The 19,642-nt window shown below is 42.4% G+C and overlaps 1 protein-coding gene across 1 annotated transcript in view; it reads right to left on the bottom strand.

Annotated features, from left to right (window-relative positions):
• Positions 1 to 15,275: 15,275 nt before the first annotated feature.
• LOC117257910 (chemokine-like protein TAFA-2) overlaps positions 15,276 to 19,642 on the bottom strand; it is a 127,590-nt gene continuing 123,223 nt past the window's right edge. The window contains exon 5 of the mRNA XM_033628324.2: positions 15,276 to 16,239. Coding sequence (XP_033484215.1) covers positions 16,228 to 16,239 — 12 coding nt within the window. The 3' untranslated portion in view covers positions 15,276 to 16,227. The remainder of the gene's footprint in view (positions 16,240 to 19,642) is intronic.

Below are 19,642 nucleotides of genomic sequence, written 5' to 3'. Positions count from 1 at the left end.
TGTATTTTTTGTAAATATGACCTAATAATGTAAACAGTTCTGTGTCCAGGCTCCCATGAGCACTGTGGTGTTATACATATGAGATTAAAGCAAAATGTTGTGTAAACATGCAGCTCTAAGTCATTTATTTTCACTTGTACAAAACCAACATTTGTTAATCAGAATCTGCACTGCAGCTCGGCACAACCCTGCTGATACACTATTTTTTGCACATTGTGTGAAATGTGAATAAACATTTATAGTCAACATTAATAATTAAATGACATCATGGTGGGCATTGTACATCTAGTAAGAAAAAAGAATATTTATTACATGGGCGAAGTTTAGTTTAAATGTGTTGTAGAACTATTACTGTTACTTTATCTACATAAGATCAAATATTTTGGTATGACAAGCTGCATTTTTTATTTAACCAAGTATCCTGTATCATAACTACATGTCTGACAATTGTAACAAACCAAACCGCATGAAAATTGGTTGAGAATTCAGCGAGTAATGATGATTTTAATCATAAATAATCTCCTGCCTCAATAGACATACATGCATTAGGCAGCGCGGCTCCACCTGGGCAAGATGGCAGCCGCGTTGACGTATCGCTCCAATAAGGAGCACCATTGAATGCGGCATCTACGTATATGTGTCTATGTATGTAAACAACGTTCGCTGGCGATTTGACAGTCACTAGAAGCACATTATGACCCTTTGTAAAAGTTTCTGTGTGGTATATTTGTTGTACATGAGCTAACGTTAGCGGCTAAGGAAGGACTGAGAGGCTGTCCGGTATGTATGTGTGTGTGTGTGTGTGTGTGTGTGTGTGTGTGTGTCTGAGTGTCTGAGGAGCGTCAGTACGTTAGCTTGTTAGCCATAACGTTAGCCTTGCTGTTTGTCATGTTATTGTTATCGTCGGCAGCCCTGAATAGCTTGTAAAGCTTTAACATAGTAAGTTAACACATTTGTTATCGGCCCATGTGTTTACTGCTACAGAAAAATAATAAATCTTTGGTTTATTTGCACAACGTCGCCTCTCTGCTGTCTTCTATCATGCTTGCTAATGCTAAGTTAACTTTACCAGCAGATCTGTATGAGGTACATACTGAGGCTACAGTTAGCAGTGTGCTGATGCTTAGTGGTATTTCTTAATCTTTTCTGTGAAACTAATGTGCATTTAATAAACATGCGTACATTATTAGCGTTATATTTTTAGGGGAAAATGCAAGTGAAAATACTCGCACCATAGACCCATGCCTTCAGTGGACGCGCTCCCACCATTGTTTGCTGCTCTGTCTTCATTCAGCGTCCGGCCGTCTCGCAAGATCTCTCGCCATGAACTCAGGTGCTAAATGCTGATCTCGCGAGACTACCTGGGTTGATAGTACTGCAGGCTGCTGCAGTCTGCTACCGGCTGTACAACACGTCCACGGAGGAAAACAGATATAGTAAAAGATCGATTTTTTAATTAATGAATCGATATTGTGCCATTTAAAGGAAAATCGATTCGAATCGATTAAATCGATTTTTTCAACCCAGCTCTAGTGTCATTTGGCATTGACAACATGGCGGCTTAAAAATGAACCTATAAGAATTAAAAAAGCAGTGTGTAAGATTTAGGGGGATTTAGTCAACCTGGTCTCACTCTGAAGTCGTCAGAATCTGGCTCTTGGGCAGTGACTTGCAGCGTCAGACGAAAGCGGCTGACGAAAAAAGCTGTCCTTTACTGTTTGCATGATACACGGCTGGTCACCACTGTAGTTTAACAACGCTCAGCGGTGTCAGGGGGAAACACAGCCAGACAAGAACCAAAGTTAGGGTGGTGAAAATCCCAGAAGGGTGGGTGGAAGGGGTCCAACAAACACCAACTTTCACCCGGGAGAGCGGTGCTAAGATTATAAAGCCAAACCCTGTTGTTTTTTCCTAAACCTAACCACGTGTGTTTGATCTTGGAGGAAAAAAAGATTAATTCCCTTTGTACCAAGATAGTGTGTTAATTTTGAAAGAGACTGTTAAATGTAAACGTTGAATTTCCTGTGAAAACAGAAGTGTATTTTGAAAGATGACAATGCATGTAACAGGCTGAAATTGACGTCCCAGAGCGACAACAAACAACACACCCAGGGTACCTTGCACGAAAGTCCATGTCCAAATGTCGATATGTGACGAGGTCGGAGTGAGAATGTGTTGATTTAGTGGCATCTAGCACTGCAGATTACAACCAGCTGAAACTTCTCCTGGTTAGAATTCCTTCAGTGTTCATTGTTTAGGAGGTTTTACCGGGAGCCAAATTATCCACGGAGGTCTCTTCCTCTCCAAAACAAACTAACCAGATGACTTAAACCATTATAAACCCTGAATAAAGGGGGCGGCAGTAGCTCAGTCCATAGGGACTTGGCTTGGGCTGGAGAGATGCCAGTTCACCTCCTGGGCACTGCCGAGGTGCCCTTGAGCAAGGCACCGAACCTCCCAACCGCTCGGGTGGTTGTCCATTCTGTTCTACTGTAGATATTTACTTTCAGTTGATTATACACTAAAGGAAACTGAAGAAAAGCCAATATACACCCTTAAATCTGGCACACTGGATCTTTAAGTGCAAAAGATCTTGTGTATTTATTGCACCTTGCTCTGCTGCACTAAGATTTAGCTGTAAAGTTCAGCAGCTTGATGGAGGATGGAACAAAGACATGCAGGGTGTTTATTATGGAACAATTATATCACTGTCTTAATCTCATGAGTTTTGGTTTTGGTACAAGATATAAATCTGGAATGTGTTCACTGAAAATGGCTTGAACTCAAAGCATTGCATCACACTGAGGAATTGCGTTTTCACTGGGTGAGCAGCTGATTCACCAGCTGCATGGCCTACTTCTCATCCCAGCATTATTCAAAAACAATTTTGGTGTATAATTTTGGAGAAATTTCAGAAACATTCACCACTTTGACTAATGGCATCCCGGTTGGAGGTGCGTTCTGCAGGTGCGGTTTGGTTCACACTGATGCCTGTGAAGCGGAGTGCCAGTTCTCTATTGTGCAGTGCAGGTGACAGTCGCCTGTCCCTCAGAAATGCCTCTTGAGCCTCGTCTGTCCACAACAAACAAAATGCGTGGGTAGGCTGTGTTTGTTCCTCCGCAGGAAGAATGTGTCAACAGCCTGCTGGTGAGTCTCGATGTCAAAGAAATTATAACCACACATACAAAGCTGCACTCACACATTACGCAGCAGGATGAGAGGTCATTTTATCCGTGAGAGCCACCAGTATGTTAATCACCATGACTCATATTTAACGCTCATTCAGGAGAGACTCATCGAGAATCAAAGGGAAGCATACACTTCCTTTCATGCTTCCCTTGACATGAATGACACCGTCAGGGTTGGGGTTATCAGCCTTTGTGTGTGTGGGGATATCAGTAGTGTGTTTGAGAGAAGTGACAGGTTGAGACTGCCATGTAAAGAACCCTTTGGGCCTGTGCTGCTTATCAGTCCCACACACACTCTTTCTTTCTGTCTTTCTTTCTTTCCTGCACGCTATCCACCTTGCACACACAAAGACACACACTCAGCTGAATTATATGTCACGCTGATCTGTTGAGTTCATTTGTAACCTGCTCAGATTTGCTCCGTTCTCTCCAAGTCTCACGACAGAAGCCGTATTATTTTTAGGCCATCACTTCACACTAGCATCACAGGACTCCCCCTCAATTACTCCTGTCTTTCCACTTTCCTCTCTCTGTCCTCGCCATCCTCTCATGTCTTTATTTATGTGTCAGAATCAGAGGGATCAGACGAGAGAGGGGTTATGGATGTATGCCTGCATACTACACAAACCAGATGGTGCCTCGAATTATAGTGAATATGGAAAATGTATCAGAAAATATATATATGTGTTTTTAGGTTACAAGGCTTGCAGGACACGTCTTGACTTTCTGGCTCTGTTTACATGTGTGATTTGACATGGCTGTTGTCGAGTCTCAGGGCTTAATGAGGAAAAGGTATGTACATAAACAATATAAAAATTATTTAAAATGATAATACATATCATATGTATTAGTTTAGTGTATTTGCACATATAGGCCTACGTATTATGCAGGACAGGTTAGAAGCCAAAAAAGGCTTATGAGGATACAGCCCCTACTGAATGTCAGAATTAAAAAGGTGCTTTATGTAAGGCCCAATCTCAATACCCCCCTTAGCCCTCAAAATGAAGCAACACAGGGTAGGGGTAGAAATCTTTCCCTAGGAATTGGGACACCACTCACTACGTCACCACGTCGGTTATGTTCACACATACGTAACTATATAAAAACAGGAAGCTGCGAGCCATCTACATTTCCAACCGGCATCTGCAATGGAGTCTCATTTATCCTACCAATCACGTTTGCTGCACTCATCATGCTTCGTTTGATGAACAACAGACGACAAGGGACTTCTGCTAGCTAGCTAGCTACCTAGCTAACATTACGAGGCAGCATAGTTATACTAGCTGGCGTGTTATCGTAATGTGAAAAGTCTGACAATTTTGCAGAACAGGACACATGACAGATAGTGCTAGCTAGCTAACAAGCAACCTGACAACGGTAATGTTAGCTATGTTTGAACTTTTTTCCCCATCTCTTGCTCGGTGGTAGCCATGGCGACGTCTACCCCTGGCAAGTCAGCATCTGCAATCCCTCACTCCGAAGGGCTATTTTCATACCCACTACCCCTCATTATGACCCCTACCCCTACACTCAAAAAGGAATTGGGACACCACTACCCCCCGCGGGTATACGCAAAGCCCTCTTGATTTTAAGGGGTGTAGTCATTTTAATGTGTTATGTGTCAAAACTTAGTTCATTTGTGTGTCAAAGAAAATACATTTAAGAGTTATTTTAGAAAATAAAATAAAATTAGAAATAAATTGGTATAGAAATTTTTTTAAATTTGTATCGCAAGGATACAGGTGTATGTAACAGGAAAAAAAACCCTCCTGCAGTTTACACCGAAGTTTGCAGAGTAAACAGCTGATGATGAGATGGCGAAGCATCAGAATGAAGCGACGACACCTGTCAAAAATAAAAAAGAGAGGGTACCAAGAGAGTCATCTTGAGTTTGGCTTCATAGAACCTGTGACAAAATTAGAATCTAATGCATCTTTTGCGGTGAGAAACTGGCAAATGAAAGTTTGAAACCCTGCAAGCTTAAGCAACACCAGACAACTAAACACCCTGAGACGACGCAAAGAGTTTTACCTCAGAAAAAGATAACCCAAGGACAGTTTTGCCCCGGCTGGTAGCGACCAGAGGCAAAGAAAGTCTACAATAGTAAAAATATGGGTCCCTCAAGAAAAAGATTGGGAACCACTGACATAGCCTACAGCACCTTTAAATAGGAAAAAAAGGAAAACAGAAATTGTTTAATTCAACTTTTAAAGCAGTGGTTCCCAACTGGTCCAGCCCCAGGCTCCAGATTTCTTCTTAGTCATTAGTTTGAGGTCCCACAGTTTAATATACTCAGTGTCATACTTGTGTTTGGCCATGTCGTCCATGTCTGTCCATTAGTCACTGACTCTACAGCAGGAAACGGCTCTTCAAAATAAAAGCTCTGTGCCGGAAATTCACTGTACTTCAAAATTGTGCTTTTGACAAACTTGACATGTTTGCAAGTTACTTGCGGTCCATTCAGAATGAACCGGAAACCCACCAGTGGTTTAAAGATCAAGCAGTGATACAAAACTGAAACTGACATGGAAGTTTATGTTTACAAGTTGAGATGCAACACAATAAAAACCAAGCAGCATTATAAATCTTTGCCAGTTAGATGTTGATATTTTTCTCCACTTCACTATCGTTGTCCCACCCACAAACAGAGATACACACACTCACCACCCCTCATTGTTATCGCTGACAAGCATAGTATGGAGCCTTGTCATCCTGCCACGCTCGTTCTCAATAGCTTTTACTGTTTAGGTAATGTCTTGTGTTTTGTGTTAACAGATACAGACAGTAGTTTCGCTTTACACCCTTTGCAGGTAGGGCAGCTGTGGCGTAGGAGGATTGTTGGGTTGGTGATTCAGTCTCCAGCTTCTGACTCCAAATTGCTTCTCCATGGTCAGACCCGCGCCTTGCATGTTAGCTATCGGTGCCATCAGTTTGTGACTTGGATGAAAGTGCCATATAAATGTAGTGCAATTTACTGTGACAGTCATAAGTACACTGTGGTCAAACTGTAACCACAATACAATTACATGAACAAATCTGTCATAATATTGGGCAGCATTGCTTTTTTAAACTCTGTGTAGCCATGTTTTCACTTAGAGAAACTATAAAATAGCCACAGGTTTTCACCTGTTATGTTTATTGGAAATAAACAAATGAACGAATCAGACTTCCCTCTCTAATTTATAAACAACAGACATTAAATGTGCTTAGTGACCAGTTTAGAAGCAAGTAATTCAGTTCCAGTTATGCTGTTTGGTTTCCAAAACAATCTAAAGTACTTGAGTGACTTTGTAAGATCTAGAAATCTCTGTGCATGTAAACTGAACCATTGTCATCAGCAGTGTTGATCCTTTTGTAGAGTACAGGTGATGCTTCTTTTTGCCATGAATATGTTGCCAAGGTCAGCCATGAAAATTAGCACTGAGTTAAGGAAACAATAGCTAAATATCAACTGTAATTATGTGCTTAATTTCTTTTGAAGTTGTCCTGGAGATCACAGAGAAGCAGAGGGGAGCGTCATTACAGTTTGGGAAATACGGCTCGATTCATGTATGACAAGGCAACAGTTACTGTTGATTCTGTCATCTGTGTCAACTGGCACTGAGCTGTGTGCTGTGAATTGCAACACTGCTGGCACATGATGCATCACACTTGACATAAATCATTGGGCTTAATATTCATGCTTGTCAAACATGTCAGGCTATCGACTTATTTTTATTTACTAAACGACATGCCTGTCCTTTTAATTTCCTCTGAATGATGCAGATTTCGGTAATTTTAATTAGTATAACTATCATAATTAAATATTAAATAATAACAGAATTATTGTTAATTATAACATAGTTTGCCAAGTGAAGTTTATTTGTGTCAATTAGCTTAAATTAAGTGCAGCTACTGTTAATGACGCACAGCAGGAACACCTGTGTTTGACAAGTCAAAGTGTCCTCAGTGAGAAGTTCTATGAATAAATATACAAAGTTCAACGAGGATTAAAGGATTAAGTTCAATTTTGATTTAGTGAGTCCAATATAATAAAGTACACAGGATAAGTCCACTGAATAGAAGTCAGAGAAAAAAAATCAGTTACCAAGATAATGTGTAGCGAGAGGAGCTTGTTGGGCTGGAGTGTGTGGTAATAGGTGGCTCGACAGCGCGGCACTGACGATACAGGAGGCTGCATTCTAACAAACAGACGAGAAGAGCAACATACAGTATCTGAAAGCACAGACAATCTGACTTGTTTCAGTGGACAACTCAGTAGGGCTTCAGGTCAATATGTGAGTGAGAACCACCTTATCTCGGGACTGAAGGAAGAACTTAAATTAGTAGAATATATGCAAAGGGTAGCCATAGTAGAGAATCTTCTAATGGTGAGTCGACCGTGAATGCTGGCTGCTGTTCCTGCTAAGACGAGTTAAACTAACAACTAGTTAACAAAAACCAAGTATATCCAATTTTTTGATATTAGAAATGACATCTTTTAGTTTAAAAATGGTTTTAGGAATATTACTGTTCAGTCCTGTTACTTTGTTATAAACACTTCCTGCAGCTGTGAAGAAGAAACAGGTCTCATGGTCTGTGTATTTCGGGCCTGTCCTTTGAAAAGCATGCGTTTGTCATCATAATTTCACTGAGTATATTATAGTGGAGGAGGATTTCTGCCTTGTCTGAAATAAAGAACATCCATGCAAATGCCAAAAAAAAGGCACCGCTCACCTCTGTTCACCAACTGCTTAGGAAAAACCCATAGACTGTATCAAATAATGGACTTAGCTATTGCAGTGTCACTCATTCGTTTGTGGACTTTGTTTTGAAACCTTGAGTTTGGCTTTTTGTCCATCGCCAGATGTGACCATATTTTTACTTTACATATCTGCTTTATTTTACTGTTTCATGTTCGCTGTTCACTGTGTTAGTAGTTGTGTGAAGTTGCTACTGGAAAACTCAACATTTCTTTATTTTGCTGCTTCACAATAAAAGTTTATACATAACAAAGTAACAGTGGACTTTTATTGTGAAGAATCTATAGGGAATAAAATGTATTATTACTGAATAAGCAGAAATTTGTTAGCAACTTTTCTACAATAAAAGCAAGTGTAATAATACAGCAGGGAGGAAAGTGAAAGCAGAAACAGCCACAGTGAGATGTTGATGAAGAGCTGCAGACAACAGGCTCTTACTGCACCTGTGCAAACAGCTCACCTCCAACGGGTAGACTTGGGCTGACTGCCCAAAGCCAAGCCAAGCCAAGCCAAGCCAAGCCAGCCCATGACTGTCCAAGGGGGTATAGAAAATCTCACTAAACTGGTTATCACAGCAGTTACACAGAGCCAAAGTCCTGACATCACTTCTGTAAAACGCTCTCTCATTCAGAATTTCCTCCAGTTGTCCTCATGAAAGAATGATGCGCCCTCCAGTGGTTAACTTTCCATATTCTAAGACAAATTGGCAGCCACTACAGTGTTTGCTGAAGGAAATGGAAACCTTTGCCAATTTAACAGTTGGACAAGATTACATTATGAGCACTGAAAAAAAACAAAACAAACTACAGCTCCCATGAAAATGAAAGTATGGCAGTGCGGATACTCACGTCACTGTTCTACGGGCGGCAGTGGCTCAGTCCATAGGGACTTGGGTTGGGAACCGGAGGGTCGCCTGTTCGAGTCCCCGTCCGGACCAAAATATGGAGCGTGGACTGGTAGCTGGAGAGGTGCCAGTTCACCTCCTTTGAGCAAGGCACTGAACCCCCCCAACCGCTCGGGGCGCCTCACCAAGGGCAGCCCCCTCACTCTGACATCTCTCCACTTTGTGCATGTATAGGTCCTGTTTGTGCATGTGTGTGTAATTGACAAGCAAGAGTGAAAACATTGAATTTCCCCTCAGGGGGATTAATAAAGTAAATAAACTAAACTAACTAACTACTACTGTAAAGATGGTCTTTTTGTAAAACTGGGCTGTCTATGCTGTATAAAGATGCAAATACTTTTGTAAATTGATGCTTTTGTTTAAGCGGTAGAAGATTACCAGAATGCACTGCACCGCACCAGACTTAAGCCCTTTTTAAACAAGAATTGTGCAAATTTGCAGGAAAGCCCAATCAGTCTTTTTTCAGCATTGGCAGTTTAAAAACAAAATCAGGGAGTGCAGCAAAACGCCACCTACCTACTTTTGTTCATACAGAATGCGCCTTTTTCGGGGCAATGGGGGGCGTGAGCAAGTAACAAAACGTGTAGCTCAGTGTGTGACGTAAACAGTGACGTGGGAGGGAAACCGCGGCTCATCAGTCCTACGACGATTGTCTCACAAATTGGCCCGTCCTTCACCGTCCCCATCATCTGACGGTTAATGGCCTCTTCGTTTGCGAGGAGAAGGAGGGTACGCAATTCCTTGTCTCCCCAGTTGCTCATCTTTACAGTGTCTGTCAGGTTTGCGTTTCCCTCTTGCTACTAGCTGCTCGCTAATTCTTGCTATCAGCTGTTTCCTGTTTATCCACCGCCAGTGGCTCACACGTGTGGCGTCATCAGCAGCTCCTCCCACAAGTCATCAACAGCCTCTCCTGCGGCGGAAAGGTGCCTTGTTCTTTTTAAACCATAAAGGTTCTGCCAATATGACTACCCTACGAGGCAGAAAATTGGGCACCTTGGATCAACTCGCCAATCCGGCTCTGTGTGTCTAAATGCTCGCAGCTTGCCAGCAAAACAGCCCAACATTTGTGGAAAATAGGGCAGTATAAATGGGGTTTAAGAAACACTCCTGCTGGTGAGTGATATAGTGCAAGTTGCTTGTCCAAAAACAATATGGCGGCCAGCTGGTAACACAGATCTCGTATTGCAGTTAAACAGTAAGCAAACATGTTCCTGAAGACATTTAGGCAAGAAATGGTTAACACAGTAACAGAGCCTCAGTTTGAGTTTGAGGGAGATCTGCTTCTATAATCCTTTTTTTTTTCCATGGTGGTGAGCATACAAAATTGAAGAAGTACAATCTGTAGTTTGAGCAACAGCCCAAGAGCCAGTGGAGTTTTGCTTGCAAATGAGCAGGGAGATCTGGATGCTGGCGAGATGGAAGGAAGTTTACCACAGTTCATTTACATACACTACCAACACTATTATGATGCACAGTTGGTAGAAAATAGGCAAAGCATCCTTTTCAAGTCATTTTTCAGATGTAATCTCTGCTGTCTAAAAACTATGTCAGGATTTCGTCCTTCTGTCCTGCTGTTGTGACAGACTGACTACCACTCGTCGAATCACCCCTTGAAGGTGTAGGGCTTATGGGGAAGTCCACTGAAAGACAAAAACATTACAATACTGGATAGTTTTTGAAAAAGGACTGTGCTTATCTAGACATATGGAGGAAGCCACACAACATTTTTGAGAAACAAATGTCAATGGGATTTTAAATAACATTCCTCCTGGAACAGAATGTGTAAGTTCCGGTTTCACCTCCGCCCTCTGTGAAGCATGATTCAGACATGATTAAGCATGTTTGTTTGCCGCTCAACCCTTGATGTCACCTTCTTCTAATCATCATCCTAGCAGTGATGTGTCAGCATCTGGGATAGCCGTTCTCATCGTTCGGCCGGATGTAGCATCTGCTGTGGCATCTGTTGTTAGCACCGCTAACCAGAGAGCATACTGACTAATCTCTGCATCGTCTGGATATTCAGAGTAAGGCCACAAATGACTAGATTAATGCTTAACAGCAGCGCTGATCATCAGAACTGTCAGGCAAACAGAGCTACACCTGATACCTTGCTTCAGCACCGGTGTTAAATGTTTTGTGTAACTATGCGAAAGCGAGAATGGGCCGGTATTAAGTTGGCTGCCTCAACAAGCCTCACATGGTTGGCTCGTGATTGGATTCACGCCCAGCTTGAGAAACACCTTGCGAGCAGTTAACAAGAATGCAAAAAAACCTGCGGCTGTCATATTCTGATGTCAGAACCCTTTTACACATTCTCCTCTGTGTAATTATAGCAGTCTGTTCCACGCTCAGTTCCTGTTTCTCGCCTCTTGTGTGTGTACGTGTGAGAATCTGTATGTGGGTTTATTCTCTGTAATCTTTTAATGACATGCACTAACGACGCGTTGAGGCTCAGAGAGAGCCCAGGCCATGAGACACACACACACACACACACAAACACAAACACACATGGACTGACTCAGGCTCAGTGGAAGGCCGCAGCCCCTGAGAGGATCCACTGGGAGATTAGCCAAATCAGAAAAGCGTTTTAGAGAAAGGCAGCTTTAATGCAACACAACACAGATAGTATGTGTCATGGAGAGAAGAGATAGACGTCCGCAGCTTCAAACCCAACATTTTGTTTGCAACTTTCTCAGACTGAGCCCTCTTGTTTCATCTCCTTCGTCATCGGGTTTACAACAGAGGCATCCTGCCACTCAGCATCAACATCTATCACTGGCAGTTAGATGCTTACAGTACACTACGCCCTGCTGTTTTGATTCAGCTTTTCCACATCATACTGTACCGTCTTTGAATGCTTCTATATTTAAACCCGCATAAACCTCGTCTTACTGTAACACTTAATGACAGTGCTTGTCTCTCCTGGGTTGTGACTGAGTAGAAATTCTCATTTGCTTGTCAAACTTGATGTCTTACAGACAGTAGGGAGAGGAAACTGGCAAATGTGGTCAGGATAAATATACCATATGTACACATAACCTGATTGGAGGTACAGTACATAGTGTATTTGACTCAGTACTGCAGGGTAGGCACTAGTCATGTTCCTGTGATCATCTGATGTTGATCCATTGTACTGTTGTCAGTGACTGAGAGCTGGTACGATCTCAGCATTGGCATCAGGTTTCAGTGCACGGCTACTCGGCCCAGTTGAAGTTGACGTGAGGAGATGTGCTCTGACAAGGAAGCATATTTATTTGATGTAATGTGACCAAGGTGCAGAGTCTTATTCCCCTTTTAAAGCTACAAGAAGCATGGTCTTTTTTTCCTCAACCTTTAGATGAGAAACTCAGCAATGCTGGATTTTTAAGGCTGACATAATATCAGTTACGGCTGGCATGATGTCAGATTCCCTAAAATTTGTTTATTACAGGATTGTGACCAAGATTTGGACTTCTATAGTGGAAGGACTCTGCTTTACCCAATCAGATCAGCTTATGAAGAGCTCAACAGAAACGACTACCTGATTGCCTGGAGCAACTAAAATGTAGGGCTGACCCCGACTAAGAATTTTCCTCGTCGACAAACAGTCATTTAGGGCCATAAGTCGACTAGTCGCCCACATGTTGACAATATTAATTTAATCATTAAATTATATATTTTGGGCGGGCCAACACAATGGTTTGAGTTGAAGGTGTGAAAGAGAATAGTATCAGTGACATTGTTAACACTGTGCTACATAACAGAGAAATACAAAACCGTACTAATGAACCTTCATTAATATAGGCCTATATTTTATCTACAAGTGCACGTCACACACTGAGCGAGCCGCCTGTTAATGACGCTGTCGGCAAAGCAGTAATGATTGTGCTAAGTGGCTAATGGGCATGTAGCTTAGGGTGACCATATTTTGATTTCCAAAAAAGAGGACACTCGGCCCAGCCACGAGATAGCCTCCTTAAATGATACTCGCAGTTTACTTAAAGATGCCTTATAATTTTGATATATTTAAAGTTTATATGTATGGATATAATATTCAGTTATATTACAAAATAATATCTCTCAAAGACAGAAATTCAGATGGGCCCCCTATAGATAGGGGACACATTCACACACTAGAGGGTCCCGACGGGTCAGGCCGGGTTCTGTCAAAAATGCATAAATTGTATTCAGGCTCGGGTCGGATTCGGTCAGCTTTCAGTGAAAATGTAGTGTAAACATAAATAAAATCCTATTGTCTGTCATGTTTATTGCTTGGGGACTGTTATTTACGTGACAACACCTGAACAGAACACATACACATTGGCTGTTTGTTTCTATCTCTCCCCTCGCTGGAAGCCTCGGACCTCCCGCCGCGCGCTCCCGTCTCAAACACGGAGGTCTCCCTCTCCGCGGAGCACCCACGGCGCACGCCTGGCCTGTTAAATAGCCTGTAACAACTGTGTGACACAAACTCAGTGCTTTAGTCATTAAATAATGTCGGGCTCGGTTCGGTTTCGGACATAACAAAACAGAATGACTGTCGGGTTCGGACAGAAATATGCGGCCTGTGCCGCACTCTAACACACACACACAAGGAAAACCAGACATTGTCATCAATTTATAAACACCACCCGGACGCCCCGGACAGGACGTCAAAAGTGCACATGTCTGGGCAAAAGAGGACATTTGGTCAGCCTAATGTAGCTATTTCCATGTTTCAGATGATACATCATGTTTGTAGTCGACCAATGAAGATGAGTTTGCATATCACCTTGGGTTCGTCCTTCACCTTCTCAAAATGATCCCACACTTTGGATTTCCTGTCCAACATGTTATTAACTAGCCTGTGGAATAACCGCAGGTACCAGTCCTGGAAATTAGGGGCCATACACATGCCGTGTCTTTAATAGCGTTACTCTTGTGCCTTTACTGTGCCAGCTTTCAAGAGCACGGCGGCACGTTGCATCTGAGGTTCGCAAGGTATCACCTATGTACCTGAAATCCTGATTGCAGAGCTGATCTTCTTCCAGGTGTTGTTTATAAGTGTATAGGCCTATCGTCTGTGGGACAGATGTAAAGCTCTGTGTAGCCCTGCACCAACATGATCAACTTTTCCTTATTGATCACAAACTTAATATTTACAGAAGAAGGGAAAGATATCTGTCGGCTGTGATTGGTTTGTAACATGACTCCTCATGGCGGCTGAGCGTGGTCTCTTCCTGTGTCTGTCCTTTCAAATTAAGGTTTTGATTTATTTTGACAAGGCGCAGCTCCTAATAGAGTTTCACCCCTTTTTTTCCTAAGCGACCAATGAAATCTTGTTGACTACTGACCTTTCTGGTCGACTACCCTTTGGTCGACTATTAGAGATGCAGGCCTTGTAAACTGCCACATCAGGATAGTAAGTCCAGCACCTCTCTTGCCTGATCAGGCGAATGGTAAAAAACGATTAAACTCATATTTTCTGGAGCTGACGAGAGAAGTAGTTAAGCAGTAACTATCTTGCTTTCCTCTCATCCTGTTAAGAGTTGCACATGCGCAGTACTGACTGGGCTTTTCAGTTATGCTGGAAACAAAAGTTTAGTTGGGTGGCTGTGGAGGATATGGGCGAATCTCCAAGCTTATATTGCACATTTTGCCACAAGTCTGACAGCAAGGTGAATAGAACAGGGTTGTTTTTCATGATAACTAACTTTGGTCTTTGTTGTTATTTGGTAACTGCTAATAAGTAAATTGTATATGGGCAAGTAAAACATGACTTTGGGCGATGCCAACAGCTGTTTAACATCAACATTTCAGCCCAAAGCTTCAGCTGTAACACTACAATGTGTGTTGTTAATAAATGTAGTATTATTACCAACTCAAAATCAATCTTTATAAAACTCACATGTTGATCGAGCTCCACAAAATGCCAAATATAGAGCCACAACATTCGGCACTAAATCTTCTTTACCAGCCCAGTCTGTTTTCTGGGTCCTGGCTGAAATGTGCTGCATACAAATATCCATTTCCTTCCTCACCTGCTTGGGAATTCTGTGGTGAAAACTCCAGCCTCTCCTGTAATAGACCCTCCACTGTTGACTCCACAGAGGTCAGCAAACGGCAAAAAAAAGAACAGTATTCCATACTCGGAGCTTTATCTGTCTGTTCCAATAACCGCTGACAGTGCTCAGAGCTGTTTGTTCAAAGCAGGAAATAAAGACGATAAGATTTAATTTGAAAAATAACAGGAAAGCAATTACCAGTTACTGATGACATTTCTCGGAGCCAACACAATAACACCAGTACTTACAAATTCATGATTTTTAGTTTCCTGTCGCTTTAAGGTTCCTTGGAAATTAATTCACACTGATGTTATCAATAATGCTTACAGCTGCGGGCATCCATAGTCAAACAGTACAGTTCTTTGGACCCTACCGTTCAATTCGGTCAAATCTTTCAGAAAGAAAACAGAGATTTATCTTTTCTTTTGAAAGGTTTTATTCATTTCATATAATACTGACACATGTACTCAATAGCGGTTAACAGGCGTTTAAAAACACAGATATTAAAACCATTAGAGCGTCATTGTATTTTTAGCCCCGTTGATTCCATGGACTTTTTTTTTTTTTTTTTTTTTTTTTTTTACACGTTTACATGTTTCAATATACCATAACATCTACTTGGTATTAGTCTAACCTCACCCCTGAAAGGATTTTGTCCTTTGTCAAAAAACAAAAGAAAGAAGAAGACTGACAAACCGTCTCCCCATTTTAAAAAATGGCATGTGGTAAGCCACAAACTATTCAAGGTAAAATATTCTTACGGAGGTGAAATCTGAAAAAAGAAAAGGTTTCCGTTTCAGATCTGAGAAACATTTTGACAGCATCAAGTGTGTCATGTGTGGCACAGTTAAATTTAAATGTGTCTTCCCGACTACATGAGACAGCCGTTCTGGGATCCATTCCCCCCTCCCTCCAACTTTTTTTTGTAGTGACGTTCGTAATGCAGGGTAGCTGTCTAAAATCCAGATCACCTTTATCCCCAGTATGTGTATAGAACACAACTAAGCCATAGAAGAGAGATGAAGGATACAGATTGCTGTAAAGAAAGTCGTTTTTTTCGTTGTCTAATCAAGTGCTGTTTAGGTCATAGTTCACTTTCTTTTGTAGTTTGTAGTAGCAGTAAAGGATTGTGGGTGATGCAGTCCTCTGCGGTAAAGGACCAAGGACACTCAGTTGTGTTTAAGGTGATGGAAGACGGTGTTAGAGTCCTGTCTCCTCAGCCTCCACATCTTGGATATCCTCAGAAAAAATGAAACAATTACTGGTTCCTCATAGAAGTCCATCTGAGTGCATTCCCTCACCACTGATAGGTCCATTGTGCTGTGTAAGTAACTCCACCGCCATTCCTGCTCTTCTTCAGACGGGCAGGACTATCGGGTCACCTGAAAAAAGGAGAAAAGAAAGTGGGTCACTGGAAAAAAGTCTCTGAAGAAAGTTAGGATGTAGCCTGAAACAGTAAAAGGTCACAGAACACAGCGCGAAGCCAATTCTGGCAGAACATGTCAACTGAGGGTTTGAAATGATGCAGTGCCGTGCTGCGCGCTCTGCTATTTGGAAATAATGGGAAGTGATTCTTGTTGGTGGAGCACCGACAACGAGGCTAGCACGGTCTCTGTCTCTCCTGGCAAGAGACTAAACAAGACACAGCTTGAATTATGGCAATCGGCCCACAATGCCTCACTCTCGGCGCCTGGCCCACTGCCATGTCATTTCGTCTGTTTGTCGAGACGGCTGCTCTAATCACATGGTCTCTTTATCTCGTCCATCCATCTTTCCATTTTCTTTGCTCATGCACTCACTTTTGGTTTATTTCAGTATTTCAGGCTATTAGGAGACATTTTCAGCCAGCCAACGACCAAACAGACACAAATTGCTGTATAACTGCCAGTGCTTGGGCATGTAATAGACCAGACTCCCCAAGACTATTCTTCTGTTTTCCTGCATGCCTTCTTTTTCTCATTGTGTTTCCCAGTGGTTTAGCCCCAGCACACGCTGTCTCGCCCCCCCCCCCCCGCATTTCCTCTTGAGGGACTTGGTCTTTTGTGCGACCCAGGTGCCAGCTAACAAAGTGTGAAGGCCAGCCATCACTGAGAGAGCTCAGAGGAGCATTTCCTCCAAGCTGGCAGCTGAAACTGTTCTACTGTATCTGCTCTCAATGGCTCCAGGCCACCCTTCCTGAGCCCGATCCCATTGCCTTCAGGCATCTACTCCTGTGCCTGATCAAAGAGTCTGCAGGCGTTTGTTGTCATGCCAGTTCACTATACACGCGCACTGCTGCATCTCTGTGGCTGCTATGCTTTAAGGTGCTTCAAAGTCCCTTTAGGTGTTCATCCCCTTGCCTGTTTAAATATGCCTGTAGGTGGCAGTTTCTGTGCCCAATTAGAAAGCGGATTTAGGTAGTTAGATCTCAATTTAGACATAAGCAGTGCTCAAGTGTCACTTCTATGGGCCTTTTTAGGCCCCTGAGTGCCACTTTTTCTATTGCCTATTACACAAGCTTTATCTGTCTACACTAGTGATGGTCAGGTGGCCACAAGGCAGATATCCCCTTCACTCCTACAGCAAACAGTGGTGCAGGAATGAGTCCTAAAACCCGGGAATGAGTTAGCATCTTTGCACTTCCAGTTACCTTGTCTTGAAGTCAGTGGGTTTTTGAATGGGAGTTTGGTTAGATGCCTGAAATAAGGTCTGTGGTAACACATGGACTGTAAAAATAAAAGACATAGCCACCATGACATCACTCATTGGTTTGTGGATACCCGTTTTAAAGCCCCAAGTTAAGCATCTTGGCAGTTGCCATCTTGATTTTTGGCAGCCAGAAGTGAATATATTTGGAAGAGAGGGTGGAGCTGTTGGAATCTGGCTCAAGGACCTTGGTGACACCCCGCAGACAGCCTGCCACTCCATGCGGCTCTGCCCTTACTTATAATGATAATACATTTTATTTATAGGCGCCTTTCACGACACTCAAGTTCATCTTACAGGCAAAGATAGAGAAATTAACAGCTGATTAAAAAGTCAGAGAGATAAGGAATAAAGTAACGGAAAAAAAAAAAAAAATCTGCAAAAGAAGTTTACAGTGAATAAAATTCTATGTAAATAGTGGATGTGTGTGGCTAGATGGATGGGAGTCGTACTGAACGGGCTGTTTGAAAGAGGTGAGTTTTGAGATGGGATTTGAAAGCGGAAAGAGTTCATGCTATGATGTCCAGTGGGAGGGAGATCCAGAAGCGAGGGGCAGAGCAGCTGAAGCCTCTAGACCCCATGGTATTTGAGCAGGTTGGCAGGATAGTGAGGTGGGTGAAAGAGGAAGACCTGAGAGTGTGGGTGAGGGTGTGGATGTGCAAGAGTTGGGAGACGTACAGAGAGGCTAGGTTGTGGATGGCCTTAAAGGTGAGGGGTAAGATCTTAAATTCAATGCAGTATTATGTGGAACTTAAAGCCTTAATAAAATGTAAACTGGTGAATAGTATAAACGATTGAGCCAGCCTCAAGTGGCCATTTGAGAAACTGCAGTTTCTGGCACTTCCGCATTGGTTTCATTTTTCAGCCCAAAAGTTTTGCTCTGTTACATAAGGTATGTCAGTTAAAAAAAAAAACACTCTTGAATTTTGAAGCATGTACGTGTTTACGTGGCTAAATGACACTACAGAACATCTTCATGCCGAACATGGCTTTACAGCATCATGTTTGCTTATTATTATTTGCTATAATAAATGACAAAGACAAGCAGCAATTCTCACATTTAAGAAGCTGGAACCAGCAAATGTTTAACATTTTTGCTTGGAAAATCCCTAAACTAAAAATAGTTGGCAATTAATTTTCATTTGGTTGACTAATCGATTAATTGACCGGTCATAGCAGCTTCAGTCTTGATTCACTCCGTGTTGTTTCTATCAAAGAGAAAAGTGCTTTTATATTATGTTGCCTGAAGAGGTTGATGCTCCTTGGAGACTGCCACATCGGTTTAGTGTTGATATAAGCTTTTTTATATAGGAAGTGAAACATACGTGCGCCGCTGACACCTTGTCATTTGTTTGTTAATGTGTGTATATAGCTGTGTGTGTATCTACGCAAATGCATACACACTTGCCTTGCAGTGTATGACAGCTCAGTGGCTTGGCAGCCCGGCCGTGTCTGTCTGCTCATCCATATGATATTATTTGGCATTGATCGAGCTGTCTTCCATCCCCTCCCTCTCTCCTCCCTCTGCCCTCCTCCTCTCCTCCTTTCCTCTGCTCCCAGCCAGGGATGGATGGAGGGAAGGATGGAGAGTGCCAAACCCTCTTTTGTGTTCTTGCCTGCTCTGTGCACCCAGACACAAGCATAAGCTCCGTGTCAGCTGAGCGGCTCCAATATTCTTGTTTTCAAGTGTTTTCTTTATTCTTTTATCTACCTATCACCTCTGCCTTCAGCTTTTCCTCTCCACTTTCCACTTAGTTATTTTTTTCTTTCTCATCCATCTCCCCCTGCCTCTTTCTTCCCTTCTGCCGCTCTCTCATCCTTGCTCTCTCTCACTCCGTCGTCAATTTCAATTCACGAGCGGGTCTTAATGGGACTATAAGAGAACGTTCGATGCTATTGATCTGGAGGCCTGCGCATCTTGACCTCAACGTACCACACCAGAGGAGGAAAAAAATCACTCTTTTCATCATCAGGCAAACACATCAGCGAACACGCTCACATAGTGTACACACACACAACAGTCACACACACAGACTCACACAGATCATTGATCAAAGACCTGAATGCGAGAGACAGCAAATATTTGTGCACTTTCAAACT

Source organism: Epinephelus lanceolatus, chromosome 8, assembly GCF_041903045.1.
Source record: "Epinephelus lanceolatus isolate andai-2023 chromosome 8, ASM4190304v1, whole genome shotgun sequence".
Lineage (NCBI taxonomy): Eukaryota > Metazoa > Chordata > Actinopteri > Perciformes > Serranidae > Epinephelus > Epinephelus lanceolatus.
This window is presented reverse-complemented; position numbering and strand designations above follow the sequence as displayed.